The sequence below is a fragment of the Pagrus major genome, chromosome 17, assembly GCF_040436345.1.
Source record: "Pagrus major chromosome 17, Pma_NU_1.0".
Taxonomy (NCBI): Eukaryota; Metazoa; Chordata; class Actinopteri; order Spariformes; family Sparidae; genus Pagrus; species Pagrus major.
The window spans coordinates 16,868,822-16,891,984 of NC_133231.1; the positions used below are offsets into that span (position 1 = coordinate 16,868,822).

At 39.7% G+C, this 23,163-nt stretch overlaps 2 protein-coding genes across 2 annotated transcripts; one reads left to right on the forward strand and one right to left on the reverse strand.

Annotated features, from left to right (window-relative positions):
• Positions 1–704: 704 nt before the first annotated feature.
• Positions 705–18,219, reverse strand: LOC141012137 (DENN domain-containing protein 3-like). The gene is made up of 28 exons (XM_073485537.1): positions 18,132–18,219; positions 14,154–14,316; positions 13,509–13,680; positions 13,271–13,378; positions 12,634–12,749; positions 12,291–12,415; positions 11,907–12,018; positions 11,535–11,654; positions 11,341–11,439; positions 10,704–10,823; positions 10,262–10,377; positions 9,917–10,072; positions 9,722–9,818; positions 9,508–9,611; positions 8,848–9,035; positions 8,521–8,680; positions 8,193–8,388; positions 7,947–8,115; positions 6,766–7,025; positions 6,489–6,659; positions 5,657–5,786; positions 5,114–5,221; positions 3,557–3,696; positions 2,708–2,868; positions 2,443–2,579; positions 2,088–2,206; positions 1,770–1,907; positions 705–1,424 (listed from the first exon to the last, which is right to left on the reverse strand). The coding sequence occupies exons 2-28, from the start codon at positions 14,235–14,237 to the stop codon at positions 1,206–1,208; spliced, it is 3,825 nt and encodes a 1,274-aa protein (XP_073341638.1). The 5' UTR covers positions 14,238–14,316; positions 18,132–18,219; the 3' UTR covers positions 705–1,205.
• Positions 18,220–19,716: 1,497 nt separating this feature from the next.
• On the forward strand, positions 19,717–21,806 carry LOC141011997 (INO80 complex subunit C-like). Its single transcript, XM_073485372.1, has 5 exons — positions 19,717–19,982; positions 20,507–20,623; positions 20,719–20,830; positions 21,205–21,272; positions 21,374–21,806. The coding sequence occupies exons 1-5, from the start codon at positions 19,794–19,796 to the stop codon at positions 21,503–21,505; spliced, it is 618 nt and encodes a 205-aa protein (XP_073341473.1). The 5' UTR covers positions 19,717–19,793; the 3' UTR covers positions 21,506–21,806.
• Positions 21,807–23,163: the final 1,357 nt, after the last annotated feature.

Below are 23,163 nucleotides of genomic sequence, written 5' to 3' on the forward strand. Positions count from 1 at the left end.
TACTCAATTCACCACTCATCTATATTACTTTGTGATCTATGTATTTATAGCTTAAACTGTCTTTTAATGTCAAGGGTCTGCCTAAATCCTTGTAACAAAATAAAAAGGGAATAATTACTGAGAGTGGTGACTGTGGCTGCATTGTATTTGTACAAATAAAGAATTGTATCACTGATGACACCAAATGGAGAACAAAAGTGGAAACTTTTTTGCTTCATGTGTGTTTAGTTGAATATTGCATCTTTACTCAGAGGTGATGTTTGCATTTGACCAGAATGGTATCAAATTCACAATTGTGGACTTTTTTGTTAAGTTTCTGAAATGACCTGGCACACCTCATGTCTTAGAACATTCAGTGGAGCAGTTTGATTTCATTTTGATTTTCTTGGAAGAAATGATGCTTGGTGGATTGATAACAGCTGGAAGTACATTTATAAAAAATAATTACACCAGGATAATACTTCCAAGCAATTATGTTTAAGGCAAATTGCACCAAATGCAACTGCTACTAAACACCTACATTTTATGTTTTTACCGAAACTTAACTTTTCAAATCTAATCATGAAGGTCTTTGAGCAATAACTGCACTCATCTATTTTTAAAACAGACTGTGAAAAAAAGGAGGCTGCAACCATCTGTAGGTGACAAAAGTAAGCAGCCTTGAGCAGGACCGCACATGGGCTCACACAAACATTAGATAATAATACCTGAAAATGTACTTTATTATAAATGTTTGATAACAAAACATGACAATTTTATTGTGGCATTTCAATATCCTACTGCTGTTGGCATCTAGACTAAATCAAGATTTTAAAACAACATACAGACGGCACCAACCTGACATTTTTTCACATCTTGTGTGCATAGAAAGTGCTGCTCTTCATACTCCAGGACCAGTGTGAGAAACCAAATCTTTGTAACATACAGTATATACTTTAAATAAAGGCTCTTTCTTCCACATAAGTCTGAAATGCCATCTTTTAAGGACTGCTTTTACCATTTTGTGCTTTTAAAAAAACTCCAATACCATTATGAAAAGGCTACAAAAGACGCTCCACAAAGTGAAAATGAACTTTCTCTGCCCTTGCTCTACTCAACCTACCACATGATGATCGTTTTGTCACAGTCAAAAACCCAAAAGACACCAAGTTCCTTTCTTCTTCTTCTCTCTCTTACTTCACTTGTGCTTTCTCCGTCTGTGTTCTCTACTCGACTTTCCAGATGGCTATCTTGCCGTCACGGCGTGCAGAGCCACTCAGGATATAGCGATCTTCCACAGAGCAGAGCGTCTGGATACTGTCCGAATGGGCCTGCAGCTCCTTTGACACAGTGTGGGTCTCTGGATCCATCACCAACACCTGACCTCTCAGCTGACCGTCACACTGACCTCCGACACTGCTCTGGCCACAACAACCCACCCAGATCTTAGGGGAGCAGAGGATAATTGATGATTAAAGGTGGTTAGTTACACAATTTACTTAAAAAATCATGAGCACGTAGAAAATTACAGGTAACACAGCACAGCTACAGTTTTAAGTATACATAAGTTGCTGAATAGAAGCAAAATTTCCAATATGGATGCTTGTAATCCTAAAAAAAAATCCATATTTCACATAAATTGCACCAAACAAATGAATTATTGCAAACACGACTCCATTTTTCTTCCTCACTAAGCTTTGTGTTCCCATGAACAACCAAGAAATTGGAGGTGTTCAGCTCACATCACTGTACATATACAAACAAGTTAGACCTCATCTATCATAGCTCACCTGGTCCTTGACTCGAATCATACAGGTGACTCCTGAACTTCCAGGCAGGGAGATTCTCTTGGTTGGACGTCTGTGGTTGTTAGTGTCCCAAAGACACAACTCCCCTGAGTCTGCACAGCCCGTCCACAACTGACCTCGCTGCAGCAAACACACAAAAACTGGGCTCAGCCAAGGAAGTTATAATATTGCTGTATATGCACATCAAAGTGTTTGTAAACGTTGTAAGTACATACAACTTTTTTCCAGTGTTTAATGTCTTTCTGGCCATTTACTTGCTGAATTAATAGACGTAATTTAGGCCAGGGATTTCAGGATCACCTCTGGGATGACGATAAAGCTGCTGAAGCTGCTGGGCATTCTCCGTAGGTCATCAGGAAGTGACATCCGTCTTTGTGGCGTCCCACTCTTTTTCAGTTCTACAATGCTGTCACCACAACCTGCACACACACACACACACACACACACACACAATGAAATTAGTCTTCAAGTTGCCATGCAGGTTACACTATAAAATGAAGATAAGATGATAGGTAGATGATAGAGTACAGTGAGCAGCAATAAGATTTCAGTGGAGAGCAATAAATGCTACTGTAGTTTATGATTTGAGTGTTAGTGAGTGAAATAAATTAGCAGAACAACTGTTTAAGAGTATAAAGTGAAAGGGTGCACTCACAGCACCACAGCGTGCCATCATGGATTTGAACGGAGGAGAGACGGTCACAGCTGACGTAGAACTGCCGCTTCACTTTCAGACTGGCCGAGTCCCACTGCAGAATCGTCCCATCACAGCTGCAGGAGTATGTCTGCTGACTGGGAGAGACAGTTTAAAAATACTGGTTAAACACACATGCTTATACACTGCTGCAGCCCATCCATTTAGACTCATCATTATAAGACTGCTGTTAATGTTTAACCCAATAAAGCGATCATGTCTCTACCTGCTGTGTTGATCTCTGCTGTCGACTGTGAGTCCAGTCACTTCACTTCTGTGTTCAGTCAGCTGTTTGTTGCAGGACATGCTGTGAGTGTCAATGATGTAGATTACGGAGTCCTGAGAGCCAATCCACACCTGCTCCTGGATCAATCCCAGCATGCAGTTCTGCATAGATGAAGATACATTTTATTGATCCCATGATTGGATTTCACTTGTTACAGCAGTTCAAGGGTCACTAAGCGGGAAAAAGTTAAGTGGCAAATAGAAATGATACAAGATAAAAACAAAATGGGATGATCAAGTTGAAAGAATTGTCTCTTCTACAATTTTCTTCTACAAACAAAAACCTGTACTTTCAGAATAATGTTAAAGGTTAAAATTGTACACATACTGGCTTTGTGTTGGCTTTACTATATTAGGTTTAAATATGTAAAGTTTAAAAGAATCCCTCACTGATTTAGCGTTACACTCCTGTAGTGTGAACTCATGATGGGCAGTTATAGACAAAAACTATTAAAATCGATGCAGCAGAACCAGAAGTATCATCTTTTTCATCAAAAGCATTCTTCTTTCTAAAGTTGCCACGAGCTGCTGGCCTCAAGCAGTGATGAGAGGTGGGCTACAGAGGTCTGGTAAGCTCACTTCTTCATGCTCCAGATTTTTTTTTCATTGATTAACACTTGACTTCAGCTTCAAATGATGTCACTTGCGGCAGACTTTGCACAACTCCCTCTAGAGCCACAGAGATACTCTACATGACCTTTAAACACACTCTGATGTGTAAAATTGGTAGAGTTCCTCTTTATATAAATGCTAGTCCTAGAAATAGACACAACAGCATGTCTGCTCTCACCAGCTGTGACTCTCCAACCTGGATGCAGTCCTGCAGCATGGACCAGCTCGCTGCATCAAACACGACCACCCTGCCCCCAGTGAGAGCCACCCACAGCTTTGCGTTCATCTCACCCTCTGAATTATTGCAAGTCAACTGACCTGGAGAAAGCGAGAAAGAGACAAAGGCTGAGAGAGCAGGGAACCAGGAAATTGTGAGCGCTGACTGTAAGCAGTAAAAAACATAGTGCTCAGCAGGGTGGTTCAGTGTGGGGACACCACCACCATGAAAATGAGAAGGCCCACACGGTTCACAGACAGGGCCACAGTATTCATAGATCTTCAGTGGAAATGGCATAAATACAAAGAAATCATTAAACTCCGATCTCTTCAAACCACATCAGTAGCCTGCAGATGCTTTTGTTCTCGGTCACGGTGTGAACACAGGAGAGACTAACAGAACAGCTTTTATCCTGCCTGCTAATACGCAGCACAACAAGACTTATCAGGTTATGTGGACAGGTTTTTACTGGAGCATCTGCTGCCATACAAACATTAACTAATATACATATACACGTGCACACATGCTCACAGATGCATTCAAATATTAGGTCTTCAGGCTGACACATGTAAACTGGAAAAATTTAACCAACTGAAAGAGCTGAGAAAGAGCAGTCTAAATGCAAATTCATGCACAGAAACAAAGATTTTCATGACTGCAGAAACAATGCTGAAGTTTCCTTTCTGACCTGAGTGCTCATTACGACAATTCAAAATTTTGACCATCAAAGTTACGTCAAATAAAAGTGCTTGTTTTTGCCACTGACAGGCAGAGATTGTTATTCTAAGTGTCTGACAACATTATGGAAAGGATCCCTAAAGAGACAGATCTTTTTGTTAAAGAGGAACCTACATGTTGCTTTACCTGAAACAGTTGATATGACTCTCGTCAAATCATGCAGACTCCATTTACAGAAGCAGTCATTTTATCATCATAAAAACACAAACAAAATATAACTCAGCAAAACCGTCTTTGTTCATCCTTCCACTGTGTTGTGTTTTAAGATGGTAAAATTACTGTTTCAGTGAGGAAAGGATTTTACTTTAACAAAATAGTGTATCTCTGTACCAATCTTTTCCATAACGTTTTCAGTCACTTGTTATAACAATATGAGCCTGTCGGTGGTAAAAACAAGCACCTTAAGTGAGCTTACTTTGACAGTCGAAGTTGCCAACTGAGCTGATCAACTGGACCAAATCCAAAACATGTACCCATTACACCCACAAATGTGTAAACATGAATACAGGAATTCCCCTTTGACACCATTTGACAGTAGGTGCCTTGTGCCTTCAACAACCAATGTGTAGAACACAAGCAGCTGTGCAGTAAATTAAACAGAGAAAATAAAGCTCACAGAAAATGTGAGGCACATGATAATCTCTCCACTCTGACAGGGCTTCAGTGTGTGAAACTGATTATCACTGCACAGAACTTCTTTAATGCCCTGAGCTGTAAAGGACAGTAAATATCAGGGAGATATACTCTGTTAAACTAGGGCATTATTGCTCCACACAGTACCTGGTGTGTATAGCAGCACATGTACAGTCTGAGGTTCAGCCAGGTCCAGTGATGGGTTGATCTTGTGTTTTAAAGTCTCTGAGGTAGTTTTAGGCACCATCATGGGCACTGGTGAGGGACAAACACAGCGAATGAATGGATATGAAAGAGAAGGTGAATGGAGAGGGGAGGGGATTAAAAGTTCAAAAGGTTACTTGATAAGTTGATTAATCAAAAATTATCTGGCTTGTCTGTTTTGTTTGTTTAAGTCATTTCTTAACCAGATATTTGGACTGTTGTTCAGACAACAGCTACCTTGAACTTATAGACACTGTTATTTTCTGCACCTTTTTAAAAACCTAATAATATTAATAATAATCAAGAAAAGAATCGTCAAATTAATATCCATGATAAAAAGACAACTGTTAGTTATATCAATCGTATGTCTGTAAAAGATCATGGTGATTTAGAATCAGAATGTCTACAAGCAAAATTGTATTTGTGTGAAAAGAAAGAGACAAAGCACAAGAAGAAGAAAAAAGCAGCACAAGCATGACCCCAGACCTTCATGTCTGATCTTGTCAAAGTAGGCCAGCTTTGAGGCAGCAATGATGGACTTCTGGGTCTGCAGGCAGCCCATGACAGCATCCATCAATAGGACGTTGGTCAGAGCCTGAGTCATGTACTGAGGATCCTAGAGAGTCAATAAATAAACCATAAGTTAAAGAAATGTTAGTATAGTGCATCGTTGAATCAAGCTGGGAGAGCAAAATAACAAACACGTTGGAAATTTACTTACATAGTCAAAAAAGTAACCAAATCACTGCTGTAATTGTCATATGCAAATCTGCACCATTTGTCAACCCTATATATACTGTTACCAGCAGCCAACCCCACTACAAGAGTAATGGTGAAGTCATACTTTCACCAGTCTTTACAAAAACTTGCTGTCATCATTCACTGTAATTGAAGCCAATGCAATTAACTAATTCCAGATGCTGTTTCCTGTTTTGGTGGCACAAAGGAGAAATTTGCTAGTCCATCTATTACTAACACAATAATAGAAAATATGACTATTTTAGTCATGTGTTTCATGCACTTCCTGTAAAAAACAAACATCTAAAAGCAAAAATCTTATCTGATGGAGATCCTTGGCATGAAAAAAGTTTGCAAACCACTGTCCCAAAGGCTAACAAAGGCTCAGTTTTCACCATTGTGAAAATTTTAACTGCAAATCCTCACAGAAGGCCAATGGAAACAGTTGTGTGATATTTCATGAATACACTACAAACTGCAGCATCAATCTCCCACACAGTTTATGACATCTGAAGGCAAACATGGCCAAGCCTGGTCAACCAAAATATTTCAGAATATCTCCCAGCAGGCTTTGTTGTACCTTGTGTTGGTCGGCCATCTTGCGTCCGGCCCACATCTCTTTCACCACAAGGTTCCAGAGTTCAGTCTCCGTCTTCAGGTTGGCTTCAAACACCTCAGGCCTGCCGGAGGTGCGGATGCGAAGGGAAGGGATACGAACAAGAAGAAAGGGAGCTGAGGCAATCTTCACTTCCTGCACAGAGATGGAAGAATTATTTATTGAAATAAGAGTGTAGGGTTATAAATGAAGACGCAAAAGCAAAACCTAATTTATAGAAAAGGGATTAAAGACTCGTGACCTGTATCTCTCTGAACTTTGTGATCTCCAGGAAGCCTGGTCGTCCTTCGGTAAGCAGGAACAGACGTTTCTGCGTCATGGCAATTTTACCGACGCCGCGGGAGGTCTTGACACACGACGACAGCTTGTAGACGCACTCGTTATTGTCAAGACAGTCTATGACCTCGGAGGGCAAGTTGACGTCTTGTGCCTCGGCCTCCGTCTCCTTCCAGAAGGTATAGAAGACTCTGAAGAGTTCGGGGTCCACCTGGTTTGTATCGTCTGCGACACAGAGAGAGAGGGATGCAACCAGGTGTAGGCAGACGGAAAAACATATACAAGACAAAAACACACTGATACATTAAGGGAGAAGAAAAACACGTGCTGAAAACATGTACATAAATACACTGACACAAACAGATTAAATTAGTTCCACATTCAGCCTCAGATAACTCAGAATAGTACATATTGTTCTTCACGTGTTACTAAATGACCATCTGACACAATAATTACAAAGCTTTCTATTTGTTGATCAGTCCTGCTGTCTGATTTTTTTTTCAAGATGGCCATACATGATTGCCTTTTCACGTGTGAAAAACATCAAAACAAAGACGGGGAACACCACATTGAAAAAAAAAATACTGACTAGAGTGGCTTCAAAGACTTTGTGTGAAGTGTCTCAGTGAACATGTACTTACTTTAGGTCTGAATCCATTTCATGACCCTTGTGACGTAACATCAACCCTCTGTTTCCCTTATGTTCTCTATCTTTACAGCAAGTTCTGTACTGTTCAGTACTGTATTTTTAATATGAATCTGTTCCCTTTACTTCAGCTGGACACTGGTTTTGCATTGAGTTGTGGCATTTGACATCTGTGGGTGTGTGAGCATAACTAGACATTCAGTACAGACTGTACTTCATGCTTACAGAACATTAAAGCAGTGTAACGGATCATCTGACAGCTGCTTGATTCCACTATGTCAGCAACAAGTCATGAAATCGATTCGCATTCTTTCATGTAATGTCGGTTGAGAAACTAATTACTGTATCATCACTTCTGAGTCCACTGTGTCAGCTCACAGCACATCAAATCAACACTCCAGCATTTGTTAGTCTGATGTTTGATACTGCAAGCTTCTATACAAGATATCAAACATCAAAAGTGATCTCCAGACTACATACATCAGACTATCCTCACTTACCGACAATAAGAGCATCAAATAAACGATGTATGGTGGCTACATCCCTAACAATCCCGCTCTCCTGGACACAACGCACAAACTCTTCCTGATGCAGATGCTTTCGGGGAAGCTTAAACTTCTTGACGTGGTCATCAGGCTGCACCAACGGCTTTTCGTTCTCCGTCTTCACCTAACAGATGGGAAAAAGTCACGTCCATCACCACCAGTTCGACGGGACAGGAATAAAGGTCGAGTAAACTAACTGACCTTGAGGATGAGTCTCTTAAGTTCAGGTCGTCTCTCAGCTTGATGCCTCTCGTCTCGGTGCAGTGAGTCCACGAGCCATTTGACCATCTGTGTGGGGAAGATGGCGGTGTCTGTCTTGTAGAGGTTCTGGAAATCACCCAGAGCATCCAGTCGCCGTGAACACAATGTGTTGATGAAACCACGCAAGAAGTAGAATCTACAGAGGGAAAACTATTGTTAAACTTTAAGTATCTGAAGTCAAAACCAGCATTAACCAGTACAAATCTAAATGAAGATGCAGTAATAAGCATGACAGGGTTGTTCCAGAAAGGATGAGAAAAGAAAATACCTGGCCAGCAGAGTTGGGTCTTCATTTTGGGCAGAGAAGATGGCCTTGCCGAGCTGGTGGATCAGCTCACTGTAATAACTTTGGACAGAGTGGATTGACAGAGCTGCTGGGAAATCCGGGAGCATAAACACCTTTACCGGCTTAGGACTACATCTCAGCGCTAGTAGACACAAAGAGAAACAGGGAAAGAGAAAATGAGGGGAGGAGGATGAGGTGACAGTAAGAAGGGGAGAGAAACAGACAAAGGTTTAATCTTTTCCAAGCTATTTTGTCTATATCTTGACAGTTTGTGCCTCTGCTTTGCCTAAACTTCCTCTGCAGTCTCACCAGGATCAGGCAGGAAGATCCTGGTCAGCAGCGTGTTTCTTTGGAAGCTTAAAGTTTGGTCGCCTCCGAGGTTTGGGAGGCTCATGCCCAGCCTCTTACTCAGCCTGTTTTCTGTAGTAGAGCTGTTTCTCCTTGCTTGAATCTCCTGCATGGTGGGTCTGCGTGGGACTTCAAGCATAGCCTTCATCCTAGATGACACATAACAGAATCTATGCATTGTGGGGGTACTTTTACAGCACAAAAAAAGCCATAATGCTAGAGGAGATTGCAGTGGTTATTTGGCCTCAGCTGTGGACTTCAAAATGAAAACAAAACTCATTGTGATCAACTAAATGTGGCCTCAGCGACTGGATCTATGGATGTATTTTCAGTGTACACTTAGTTTCAAATTCAAGTTCTTCCAGAACTAAAACAGTCTAATACAACAGACATGCAACAAATCCTACCTTTATGAAGCTTATAATGTTCAGTTTTTGTTGAAACTATTTTAGAAAAGTGTTGATTCAACATTATGGTCTTTTTTGAGGTTATGTGTGGTGCTATGCTGTGTTTGTAGGATTTTGTCAAGCCCCATTTACATCAATGAGAGGGCACACAGACCAACTTTAGGCATATTATCATTTGGTTTGAGGCTTTTTAGAGGTAGATTTAACGACTCACCTCTGCATCTCAGAACGAGTGCCGAGTTCCATTCGAGCATAGTTGTCCATTTTCCTGTTGAGACGATCCCTGAGGAATGAATGGAAGATGTGTGTCTCCAACACCTGGAACACAGCCATGTTAATTTGAAAATGAGCATCTGTCTCAGCATTCCATGTCTGCTAAGAGAAGCCAATTCAAGTTAAAATAATAGAAAAAAAATCAGTTGATTTACCTTCTTGTAAAAAAGCTGTTCAGATGGCTCTCTGGTTTTCAGGAACTCTTCACTGTTAAACACTCGATGTTCATAGTTCAGGTGACTTCCAACATCCCTGTTATATATACACACATACATGTATACATTAACAATATATATATTTTAGGAGAACCATCCCATTAGATCTCAGTAAACAATGAACATCCACACAACCTAAATATGTTGACAATCAGTTCCAGTGTGGTCCTCTGGATGTCATGGTTGAGGTTCTGTTGCCACGCTCTTCTCTGTGCCCGCTGCTCACTGATCTCAGTGCAGCTTGCACGCTGGCACTGATACAGATCAAAGTGTATCTTCAAGGACTGACATCTGCAAAAAACAGACTCATGATGTCTTAACAAATAGAAACGCATTCATATCTTTTGCTAAGACTGAGAAGAAGTTACTGGGTCATTAAAGCTGTACATCTTCAGTCTTCTTTTAGTTTGTTTGTTTTGATTTCTGTGTACTATTTCTAGACAGCTGTACTCATATTATTCTTGACATTGTAGTGAGTACCTCTGGGTGAAGCACTCTGCAGCAGCCGGGGGAATCAATGGTAGGTCAAGAGTCTCAGAACAAGAAGTGGAAACACTTCCGTTGTCAATGTCGACTAGGATCAGATCATCTGTCTCCTGCATAGAGGATTATCAAGAATAAAATAAATATTTCCCCTCTTTAATGTACATTAATGTAATGTAATGTAATCAAATGTATATGTTTTGTAGTCAAAGATAGAAACAATAGCAGTGCCATGCCTCTAATAATCCTGAATAAGTCTGAAGCAGAAGGCTTGACTCTTTCTTGCAATTCACACTCACTCATTTCATCATATTTTCTGAATCTGAGATCAATATAATGAATGAAAAAATTGCCCAATGTACATCATTCCCTTAATTTTCCACTTCCAAAACTATCCTTTACTGGAAAATGTAACTCATTTGGAAGGCCATGTACTCACAGCAGCAACCTCTTCTAAATGTCTTAGATGGCAGCCCATGAGGAAGGCAGTAGGAACCATGAGAAAGTCCAGCATGCCTGTGGCCAGGACAGGAACATAAGGCTGCTGCCATGACAGAGGCTGGAAGAAAGATCAGGGAGGTATGAATGGACAAATAAATGGATCAAAAGATTTAAAGGAGGGGTAGCTTGATGAGCGATTGTGGAGGATTCAAAACCTTTCAATGCTGCAATCATTCTTAAATTGTTGTTTCTAATAGTGGGGCATCATTTCAAACTGAACGTAATGGCTTGACTTGCCATTAGATCAGTATCATAATATTAACTGGATTGTGCTACAACTTTTTTTTTCCCAATTTGCATTCAGTTTCAGCACCCAAAGATACACATTTATACAAAGGGGACTTTAATTTTCCTGAATATCAACAGGAAGTTCCTATTAAAAGGCTTCCAAATACAGCTCTGCCCTACTTTTCCCTTCACTTGCTTTCAAAGCAAATGTTTGAGTCTTAATGAAATAAAACAGCAGGAAAAACTTAATTTCATTTGATGAAAGTAATTTTGAAATCACAGTTACGCATTCAATTCAATAAAAATCAAGTTTTAACAATACTGTGCCCTTTCAGATGTTTTCTGACCTGCAGAAAATGCAACAAGCTCTCTGCCACCAGCGTGAGCCTGGCCCAATCAGCAGAAAATAACACCACCCGCTGCTCCTGCAGGAGACAGGATAGCACCTACAGAGACAAGGACAGAAAGTAGGACAACCAGAGAAGTGATAGTTAATGTGAGCCTCCTCCTGTTTCACTAACACGACAGGTGTGTGTGATACCTGCAGTAGCTGCTGTGGCCGGAAGCAGAAGAAAGGCAGATGGAGGTCTAAATCTACAGCTGGGAGTTCTTTGTCTTCTCTGGATGGTAATACAATGGTCAGAGGACGCAAGGTGAACATCTGCACAACATACACAGGGTTATAGTTTGTCCTTTCGTGAGTATGAATACATGTAAACACATATACAAGTATGCTACCATTACCTATAGTAGTTTGTATATCAGTAATATGAACATGATAAGTGTTGGTTCATGATATTTTGAATGTAAACATTTTTAGGACCTATAACCACAGAGAATGCATCTTTATAACTGCAGTTTGCCTTCACAATTATAGTGAAATAATCTAAACAAAGCAGACAAACAAACACACCAAATGTAGCTGTCCAGGAGGGGGGATAGGCACCAGTGCCAGTTTGGCTGCAAACTCCTTCACTCTCTCCTCCATGTCTGACAAACGACAGGTTCTCAGCTCGATTAACAGACTAACAAAGCAACAGAAACAGACAGAGAGACTGAGGGATTCACAGAGCTGTAACACCAACAAAACTTGTGATAAGTTTCGATCCAGTTATTTACAGAAAATCTTGAAATAAAGATTAATAAACACATAAGTATTACATCTACGCTATTAGTCTGTTTACAAGTCCATTTAAGTGCTCATGAACAGAAAAATATTTCTAAACTGAATGTGGACAAACAAAAACCCCTTCGAGATTTTATTTAGGCAAGCAGTTTGGTTTCCTGCATTTCTCACCATGACAGACAGTCTCTGATTGCATTGAAGTAAGGATACTTGGATATGACACAGAAACTGTAGGCAGAGAAAAGTTGAGATGACTTGAAGGACCCAGCTCCATTCTGAAAGACAGACATCTCTTCCTGTAAAAACACAGGAAAGACAGTGGTGAAACTCATTAAGTCTTATGTACCTTTTTTATATAATGACATATGCCAAGTTATCAAGGATTATGGCCAATGTAGTGTATCTAAAATGACTTTGTCTCTGCGTTAGGTTAGAGATCTGCTTGGTGCAGCAAAACACAGTTGGGATTTAGGTAAACTGATATGTGTGAAGTATGATGTGTAGTCTTGTGTACCAGTATCGGACGGTAACACTGCATCACTACTCCATGGGTCTTGTTGCCAAAAACATCAGTGAAAACCAGGAAGTGGAACTGTTCATCCTTCTGTTCTTTGGTTACTTGGAGCCCACCTAATAAAGAGGAAAGAAATATCAGAACATGTTAACATGTAGGCAAATCGCAAGATGTCAAGTCTGTGCTACTAAATGGCTGAAGGATATGCATGCAAACAATTAAATATCTTAATTTTTTAACCCAATTTCTCAGTAATTAAATTATGAAGAAAATATTTATGCAAAAAAGGAACTTTTTGATAAATCATCTTAATGTGGATTTGAGAGTTGTTCAGTGTTAATGTCAGTGTCCTGGATCTGTCAGTTGAACAAAAAAAGTAATGCTACACTACAACAATCCATTTAAGACCAGGAAAAGACAACATATATGAAATATGATGATAACACATACAAACACACACAAAAATTCCCAGGTGATATCAAGTCTCATATCAAAATATCAAAATTATATTTATCGTCAAGACTGAATTATCTATAGGTTTTTTCCTCATGAAACTTAACTTATCCTTGTCTAAATGGAGACTTGTCTGTGTCCGTTTGTGTGTGTGTGTGTCTCTGTGTGCCAGTATATCCAATACCTGGAAAGCAGAGTTGAGGTAAAGCCATGAGGTCGATGTCTTTAGGAACAATTACATCTTCACTTCCCCCTCTTCCATCTGCTCCTCCACCTGCAAATATTTGAGGGGCTAAAATTACATAAAACAAAGTTACATATATCATCAATGATAACACGGTACAAATCAGAAACTTTGAGGAAACCAAGATGTTTGTTGCTCCATGGATAAAAGTATCGCACCAGACGAGCAGGTGACAGACCTTGACTGGGAGGTAGTTCCCTCTTCTTCCTGAGAAAGGAGCGCCGCCTTTTCCCATGGGACCTCGCTGCTTTGCTCTCAGCTTGCGACCTGCTAACGAAGGGAGGCGCCAGGACATGCAGTACCTCAGGCTCCAGCAGGAGGTGCTCTTGAGTTCCATTATTGTTAATTTTCTGAGTGGGAGATACGAAGGGAAGGATTGGCTGGATCTCTATTCTTATTATAATTAACTCTGATACATGTTATATTAATCTACATTACACATATTCTACATACATGCCTGTGGCTCATTTAATGGGAGAGAGAAGGAAGATGTTGATTAACTGATCCTGAAACTCAGATGTCATCAACACTTGTGGCACATTATTTTAGTTGTCTGGAACAATGGTCTCTGTGATTAATTGCACACTTATTTAAAGCCAAAGATGGTCTTTCTTAGTGAGTCTAAAATAATAAAGTACATGGTACATGACCTGGTACATGGGAATCTGCATACAATTCTGCCTTTACCAGATACTGACAGCTGTGATACAGTCAGGAAACATGGAAGAGAGAGGCTTAACATGCAAGGCTGGAATCGAACTGGGAATGTTGCAGCCATATGCTTTGCCTCAAGGTGTGTCAGGTTGCATTTGAAGGCAAATACCTGGTAGACCTCCCTCAGTTTGTCATCAGATGCTCCCACCACCACACAGGCTTCCAGCAAAACAGGAGGCAGACAGTCCACCATCACTGACACCTGCTCAGGGACCCAGTTGGACCAGCAGAACTGGGCAGAGGGCCAACTCCGACCTGCTGGATCACAACCACTGAAAGTAACAGAGAGGAAACAGAGAGACAAAAGTAAACATAAACAGATAACAGATGATACATTTCCCTCAATTCATCTTTCTGCATGACAGCAGCATCTGTCAGCTAAATAAAGTCACAACATGACAGAGTGGTTGTCGCAGCTCATTATCAATGCCGCTGTTTTCATCTACAACAACATCTAAAGACCCTGTCAGACATTTAACCACCACAGGTTTATTCAGAGTTGTAGGGTACAGAAATAGCTTCTCGTCAATTATCACGGCTACGAAACTCACACAGAACCAGAAAGAGTTTAATTTGATTTTATTACATCAGAGATTACGTTGTGCCATTATCATATTTTCTACAAAGTGTCTTACAGGAGTTGCACAAGACTGTGTAATTCATGACATATTGCATCATTTTGCAATGCACTACTTTTGACACTTTTCTCCAGTGCTGCAGTTGTCTAGTGTTCAATTACTCCATGTCCTAAATCTATGGATGTACTATGTGTATCTGCAAATGAATCGTACGTTTCACGTCTCAAAAGCTGAACAAATTTAAAAAATCAAAACATCTATCACTAAGGCTAGCATTATTTTTCTTATTTTAATGCATTCATTTTTCAGTACTGTCGCCCAGATGTTTGGTCATGAGATGCTAAGTTTTTCCCTTGCTTATAATATATCCCTAAAATAACATCTGGTGTAGTTCTTACATGTGAACCAAGGCAGACACATTTATCTAAAGCTCTTAACAGCATCTGGTGTGCATGGCCCTGATGAGAAATGAAATCCCTTACACTGGCCCTATTAGTCCTGTGCTCTCTTAGTCAGGCATCTCTGTAATCAGGCTACAAAAGGCTAATGGTAGCACATGACATCACAACTAATTACTGATGCAGATAAAGCTGCTGGCTGGATGCTCAGGAAGTCCTATAAGGATAAAGGCACAGGCTGCTTTTACGGTCTAAAACATGGCTGGAATTGACTATTTCATAGAGGCCTACACCTTGGGTGCAACCCCAATACACCCAACCTCCCCTGTCTGGAGAGAGGACATTTGAAATAGTCTGAAGCAGTATACATCTTTTGGACTGTGCAAATGTTTCAATATATTTGAAAGAAACCTTGAAGATATGCTACTTCCAATTTGGAACTCTAGTTTTTTTAAGTTTATTAATGAGCAGATAATGACAACACTTTGTGAGAGAAGAACTGTCCCTTTATGTCAAGTTAAGTTTAGTGTATAATGGTTGATAAGATAGGCAATATTAAATACTAATTTAAATGCTGTCCAAACTGCAGTATCCTGGCTAAGATCTGAGGGCACAAACAATAACAAAGTTGGAAAGCAAATCTTAAATCAGTCCATGTTTGAAAAGATCAGTGTGGACAGTCTGGACGGTGCATTTGAATGGACTTCATGACTTTTACTGTGATACAATGTCTACATTTATCCATCCAACACACTGTGGTATTGATTACTGCTGTGTGGATATGTGTGTGGAACAAAATATAATTGCCAGCAGATTGTCAGCTTGTCATCTGAACTCTGTGGCGCCAGTGGCAACCATGAAGTCAAATCCATATGAGTAAAGGGGAAAATAATGAGATTAGTTGAGCTCATTTAAGCTATGTGGGGCAGGAAACATGATGTCACTCATCATTTAATTAGTGTTTCTCAAAGCACATCCAAATACTGAGATAAAGCACAGAAACATTTCCTCTGCTGCTCTTTTTTTGTACAGCCGAGTCATCGCACGGAGGAGCAAATTGTTTTAAATCACATTTTCCCTCTTTCTCGGTATGGAAAAGTAGGCTCATGTGTGCAGAGGAGGATGGATACAAACACACAAAGATCCAGACTGTAAGGACTTGTAACTGGGCCACAATGAATGGTAACATCAAGTTGACCTTAAAACAGCTGCAGATGAAGACTTGTCGCGAGGTGCAAGTAACATTGTGAAACTTTCCTTACAACGAAGGCACTTTTCTGGCTGAGTTGCACAAAATAACTTAAAGCGCTCTGCCTGGGAAGTACTGTACTTATGCTTAAATATTTATCCCCATCTTACTGTAGAAGATTGCTTGAAATTGTCTGACCACTGCAATAACCTTTGCCACAGTCTAGCAGTCCTCAGCAGCAAGAATGCACTGCATAACTGAACTGATAGCCCATAAAAACAGTGTCACATGACCTGCAGCTGTCCATTTATTATCAGACGGAGGATGTGATACGATCATCATAATATACGGTAAAATCAGATGATCCTTGATAATCAGGGAAAATTCCTCATCAAAGCCTAACAATAGACCCATTTAGTGTTACAACTTCTAGTAATATCAAAGCACCCTTAGAGACACAAAATGAGGAGGTCGAGCTCGCCAAGGAATTTAAATTCTGAATCAAATGAGCCTTGAAAACCAGTGATGGAATGTAACTATGTAACTTGTTCTTTGCTTGAGTATTTCCATTTTCTGCTACTTTATACGCATATGACAATATCATCTGACTAATCCAGAAAAGATGTTTGGCTTTATCTTTTGTTTCAGTCCATCAGCTTGCCTTTTCACGAGTAGCTGAGTAGATGATAGTTTGTTTGTTCTTTCTGTACACTTTCTTTTTCTACAGTTATGGTTACAGACTCTCTCTCCACGACCCACACTTGTATCTTGAGAGTTATTTATTTGCCAAAAAAGGGATATAACACACAGTAAATAAAGTTAAAGATAGATTTGATTGCTATCATATATTTTTTTTCTATAGATACTGCAACAATACCATTTCCCTGAATAAGTTGGGCCTTGATAATATTTTTTTACCTTAGTGGCAACTGATAAAAAAAAACATTGATTCTGATAATCAGAAAAATGAAGAATATCAGATCCAATCAGTCATTGACATTGCCAATCAGTTTATACTTCAAGTATGTACACTTATGTATAATTTACTTTACTTGTACTTTTGATACATAAGCACATTTATTGCCAGGAACATTACTTTTGATACTTAAATACATTTGATATCAGATACTTTAAGACTAACTCAAGTGCTATATGGGTGACTAGTGTAAAGAGCTGAGGAGCAGGAAAAACAACTACAGACGAGCATTTACACAAACAGAAGCAAATGAGGAAGACATCTGACCTACGGGACCACTTAGATGGAAATAAACAGCAGGTTATAAGCACAGCATTGAAGTGAAGAGCAGCTGACAGTCCCATGTCTCCAACTTTTTTATCTCTGATCTGCCCCCATGCAAATCTAGATAATTGTATCAAACAGAGGCTTATCCAGTTCTCGTGAAGAATGGCATGTTTAGTCTTCAGCCATTTATATCTTGAGCATAGTAACACGACTTTCTTTCACTTTTCCATCCTTTTTTTTCAGCATTTACAAGAAGAATCAAAACCATAGAGGAACTGACTGGTGTTGAGGTTTACTTAAAAATAGGTCAGTGGCACTTAACAACAAGACAATCATTGTTTATGCTATTCTTTGATTTAATTTATCCATTTAGGCACTAATGTGTCATGGTTGAATCACTGTCATGCTCTTATGATGCCAAATAACACATTTTGGCATTTAATACAGTTGTGTTGTCATATTTCCGTGCATGCCGACACACCACAGGTCTGACCAGGTGAAAAATTGAGGAAATAATTTAGCATTTAGCTGAAGTTCACTGTTACACTGCAGCTGCGACATGTGACCCTGCGTCACAGTAGTTCTGCACAGGTGAGAGGATGCTTGTCGAAGGTACACTCTGAAGAGACGGTAATTAACTTGTCATTAAAAGTTGAGACTTCTTTCTCAGCTCACTCACCTCCTCACAGACGACCGTGCGGCTCCTCATTCACCCCCGGTCCCGTTCATGACAGCAGCCCGACGATAAAGCCAGCCCGGCCGGTGTTGTGACGAGCTTCGTTTCCCCATCACTGTGTTTCCCCCTCTTAGCCACGCCCCCCCCCCCCCTCCAAACTGCGAAGGGAGCGCGCGTTCACACAGAGCTCGCCCCCGACACGCTGTAAGGCTGAACAAACTAACCTTTACCAGCAAGTTTTATCTTTAAAAAGGGAAATTTCATGACTGTGTAGGTATATTTGGATTGGTTTGATGTTGTTTGCATTTTTATGTCTTCATTAACACTCCCATTATTCTGAAAACAGGTGTTGTATCGAGCTCTGTTTCCTCGTCGAGATGTGTTTCCCCTGGTCCCGCCCCCGTCCGACATGGCCCGAAGGGCGAAGGAAGCGCGCGTTCACAAAAAGCTCGCCCCCGAGCTGTTGTGCTGTACCACAGAGGCACTGTGGGGAGAGCTGAGGTTCAAAACTGGCTTTTTTAAGCGAGTTTTATCTGAAGATGCTGTATTGTAGAAGTGAAATCCAAATTTCTTGACTGTCTAGTTATATTTTTAAACTGGGACAACAGCACATATGTTTGTGTTTTTATGTCTTTATTAACACAACCAACTACTGTTATTTCTATCAATAAAAAATATATTTGTGAGAGACTTTTCATTTTGAATATTATGGACTTTTGGAAGAAAGTATGCTCATTCATTTATAGGCTAAATATAAATTGCTATTTTATCATATTTGTCTTAAATCCAGCTCCATTATAGCAGGAAAAGCACATCCTGACAGCTTGGAGTATTACTGTCAGATACTGTTCCCCCTCTGTTCAATATGAAAGGACGCTCACACATCTTTCAAATTCATACTGCTGACAGGACTTATCTGTTGTGGGGAAAGAAGTCAGCAGTATGAATTTGAAAGATGTGTGAGCGTCCTTCCATATTGAACAGAGGGGGAACAGTATCTGACAGTAATACTCCAAGCTGTCAGGATGTGCTTTTCCTGCTATAATGGAGCTGGATTTAAGACAAATATGATAAAATAGCAATTTATATTTAGCCTATAAATGAATGAGCATACTTTCTTCCAAAAGTCCATAATATTCAAAATGAAAAGTCTCTCACAAATATATTTTTTATTGATAGAAATAACAGTAGTTGGTTGTGTTAATAAAGACATAAAAACACAAACATATGTGCTGTTGTCCCAGTTTAAAAATATAACTAGACAGTCAAGAAATTTGGATTTCACTTCTACAATACAACATCTCTACTCCCTATTTGACAGTTTCTACACTGTGATATTAACGTTAGTATTTTTTTTTACTACTAAAGTCTTAGTATATTCATCACTGGTAGCATTTGAGCAAAACAAAATTAAAAGAAAATAATTATATATATATATATATTTCTTAGGGTTTACACAATTCACTAAAATGCAGTTACACATGTTTTTAAACTAAGATAAATAATAAATATTAGCTATTTTAACGATTTCGTTCCTACCGGATACCACCGGAAGTGAAACACTTCCATATCCGGGTCGAGTGATGTTTACTATCTCGGACGGCTAATGTTAATGCTACGTACGGAAGGAGGAAGGTGCATTTTAATCGTGTATTACAACCACAAATGGCATCTCAGATCCCCATAACCGTCAGAGCCCCGCCGACAGCCGCCAGCTCTGCCGCTGTCCGGGGGAAGAAACGTCCCGGCAGTCCGGCTGTCTGTGCCGCTCCGCAGGCTGCCGGGAGCAGCAGCAGCAGCAAGAAGAAGAAAGGACAGCTGACAGCTGCAGCAACAACACAGACACAGACACAGGTCATCGATTCATCCGTCCATTAGTGTCCAGATCGATCATTTACACTATTCTTATTTAATGAGCAGTAATGTTATTTGTTACACTGTGTCTGTCCGCACCTCACTGAACAGCAGCTCAGAGCAGAGTTCACTTATCTTAATGTTGTGGTGGTCTCAAAAATAACTAACGTTAGAGGGGAGATGAATGAGTTAATAAATATCAGGCTAACAGAGGTGCTTTCTGTGAGAGAGAGAGAAAAGGAAGAGACTTCACATTGTGGCAGACCCTGCCACATTCATGGCAGTACATTTCTGCCACTTAAAGAAAGAAAAAGATGAAAATTAGGCTTGATGAATTGTTTTTTCCCCATGGTAAGTCATAATCATGAGATACTAATTCAAAATTATGAGATAGAAAATCAAAATTATGAGATAAAAAGCCAAAATTATGAGATATACAGTCAACAAACATGTGAAACAAGTAGCTCAGACTCAGATGTGATAACTGTTTGTCTGAAGAGGTGTTGTCTTTCACGTTTCATCAGGTAGCAGCAGTGGAGTCGGTGGCTGAGGTGAAGGCGGTGGCAACAGCTGACGGCGGCCCGACCGCCACCACAGAGTCCACAGCAAAGCCTCCACCGTTCAGAGACCCCACGTTCATGGTGAGTGACTGTGTCCATCTGGGTCATTAAGTTTATCTGCTGCTGTTGCGTGTCCCTCAATTTCTGCCCCGTGTTTCCTCTCTTAATCTTGGCAGCATTCTGGGATCGGCGGGGCAGCAGCAGGTAAAAAGAACAGGACCTGGAAGAATCTCAAGCAGATCCTGGCTTTGGAGCGGACTTTACCCTGGAAGCTCAGTGATCCCAACTGTAAGCTTTTGTATTCAAAATTCTACCACATCTGTGTTTATATTTTAGTTTATATGAATAAAAGAGGCTTTATTTTATAGATGTTGTATTTGAAACTGAATCTCATGAACAGCAAATTGTGTCAAGAAACTATAACATTTAGTTTTGCTTAGTTAAATGCATATTAAAATTCATTTTTAGGTTTTAGGTCATGTTTTAGTCAAAGGAAGGCTTTGAAAGGCTCACCCTACATCTTGCTCTTTGCTGTTCCTTGCTGTATGTCAAAGCTGTATAATATTATTACATTATATATGAGACTGCAGTGATGTGTCTGCATTACTTTAACAAGAAAGTTAATAATAGTAAAGTTTAATCAGCTGTTTCTGTGTTCACAGACTACAGCATTGACGCCCCTCCCTCCTTGAAGCCAACCAAGAAATACTCTGACATCTCTGGGCTTCCTGTGAGTGATCACTTTGCTAAAAGTCCTCATTGCACAATAAACAAAATGACTTTAAAGTCACACACGAAGCATACGCTGAATCCCCTCTTGTCTTTCCTCAGGCCAACTACACGGACCCTCAGACAAAACTACGCTTCACATCCTCTGAGGAGTTCTCCTACATCCGCCTCCTCCCCACTGATGTTGTTACGGGCTACCTAGCTCTTCGAAAGGCGACTTGCATCGTACCCTGACAGCTGATTTCCACCCAGAACTGAACTCATGTCAGTGTAGGAAGCTTTTGGGTCAGCAGAGAGACTGAGAGAGAGAGAGCACAGGCTGCTGAAAGGACTGCTGGAGCTCACAGGCTGGGCACTGCTAAATATTTGCACGACTGTCTTCAAGAAGATGAGAAGATGTTACTGTGCAACAAAATGAATGCATGAAATGTGAAATGTATGTTTTTTTTACTACTTAAAACATGGAACATAGAAGTGTTTGAGTTCATTCAAAAGCAATCAATAAAATGTTATTTTTCTTATTTGTTAAAAGACATTTCCTAGTGTCATTTATGATATTTACCTATTAAGTGTTCCTTCCCTCTGGGGAAGATTTGGCAGCTTGAGCTTTGGAAGACATTCAGTTGTTTCTCAAGTGTGAATACAAACACTGCTGCTCGGATGCCCCCTTGTGGTCGAACATCTGTTTCCTGTTGTGTAAAAAAATAAAAAGTCAGGTGAGGGTAGAGAAAAGTGCCTCCCAAACTCATTCTCAGTGATGTATCACACCCTCTCTATCTACATTACATATTTAACATTTGAAACAACTTTCTTCTTTTATAAGACTTGTCACCAAGGTGTACAGTGAGATGGACTCATCGTCTTACTGTAGGTTTCTAAACCCTGTTCTAACACAGATGCTGGTTGATAAAAGGATTATTGCACCACAGCCTTTGACCAGGACACCATAGCAGTAAATTAAACCTTAATTCACATATTTCATCTTTAGATCTTTTTTCTATTTGACATGTTTTTAATCGTTGTTTCGCTGAGAATTACTTGTAACTTCTTTTATATTCTCAGAATATATATAGTCTCATAATATTTGTACAACTGATGCACCCAGTGATGAAATGTAACTAAGTAAGTGGAAAGAAAGGGAAAAAATGCTTGTGTCTCTTTTTTTTAATCAGATGGTGTATTTTTAACTAAGCCCCGAGATGTAACTAACTATCTGAATAACTTTCATCAATAAGGTGAGCATTCTGAGGCAAAGCCTAGTGGGTACCTGTATGAGTAAATGCTAACTTTAAACTTAATAACTTGTTTACCATGGTTCACTATACAGGTAGTTTGATCCTGCTGTAGTTACTCAGACTGATCTGTAGGTGGTGCCTGTTGACTAATTGAGAGTTACATACAGTAAGACATGCTCCATGTGTAAAGTATGTACTGTAACTACACCTCAATTGAGAGGTGTTGTTTTTGCAAAATGTTCAGTTTCTATTCAGTAAATAAAAATAACATTTGACAGGAATAACAAAGAAAAAAAAAAAAAAATCATCCCCAGACAGGACTCGACACTTGAATTCTTGTGGACAGGTTAACACAATCTCATGGTATCACTATCTCAGCACCACCAAATTCATAAAAATTAATTACGACATTTCATGCTGACGTTTTATATTTTAATAGGTAAAATAATATTACTTCATCTTTATTATATTATAGCCTAGTTTATAGTTTTTTTAATCTTAAGTATGAGTTTTCAGAGAAGGATTATCTCCACGGCTTTAAGGAACGGTTTCATTAGATTAACTGCATCTGCTGAAACAAGTTTGGTGAATTATAACATGAATTATAACAACTATCTTTTTCTTGCATATATTTGGTGCTATTAAGGACTCATTGGT

What these genes read in the sequence shown, in the direction of transcription:
- LOC141012137 (XM_073485537.1), bottom strand. Translation starts at nt 14,237, where the DNA reads ATGGTGGACTGTCTGCCTCCTGTTTTGCTGGAAGCCTGTGTGGTGGTG. An exon ending in GCTTGTTGCATTTTCTGCAG is followed by an intron (nt 10,824 to 11,340) that starts GTCAGAAAACAT and finishes TCTTTCTTCCAG; the next exon opens with CCTCTGTCATGGCAGCAGCC. An exon ending in CAAAGTTCAGAGAGATACAG is followed by an intron (nt 6,660 to 6,765) that starts GTCACGAGTCTT and finishes ATCTCTGTGCAG; the next exon opens with GAAGTGAAGATTGCCTCAGC.
- LOC141011997 (XM_073485372.1), top strand. Translation starts at nt 19,794, where the DNA reads ATGGCATCTCAGATCCCCATAACCGTCAGAGCCCCGCCGACAGCCGCC. An exon ending in CAACACAGACACAGACACAG is followed by an intron (nt 19,983 to 20,506) that starts GTCATCGATTCA and finishes ACGTTTCATCAG; the next exon opens with GTAGCAGCAGTGGAGTCGGT. An exon ending in CTGACATCTCTGGGCTTCCT is followed by an intron (nt 21,273 to 21,373) that starts GTGAGTGATCAC and finishes GTCTTTCCTCAG; the next exon opens with GCCAACTACACGGACCCTCA.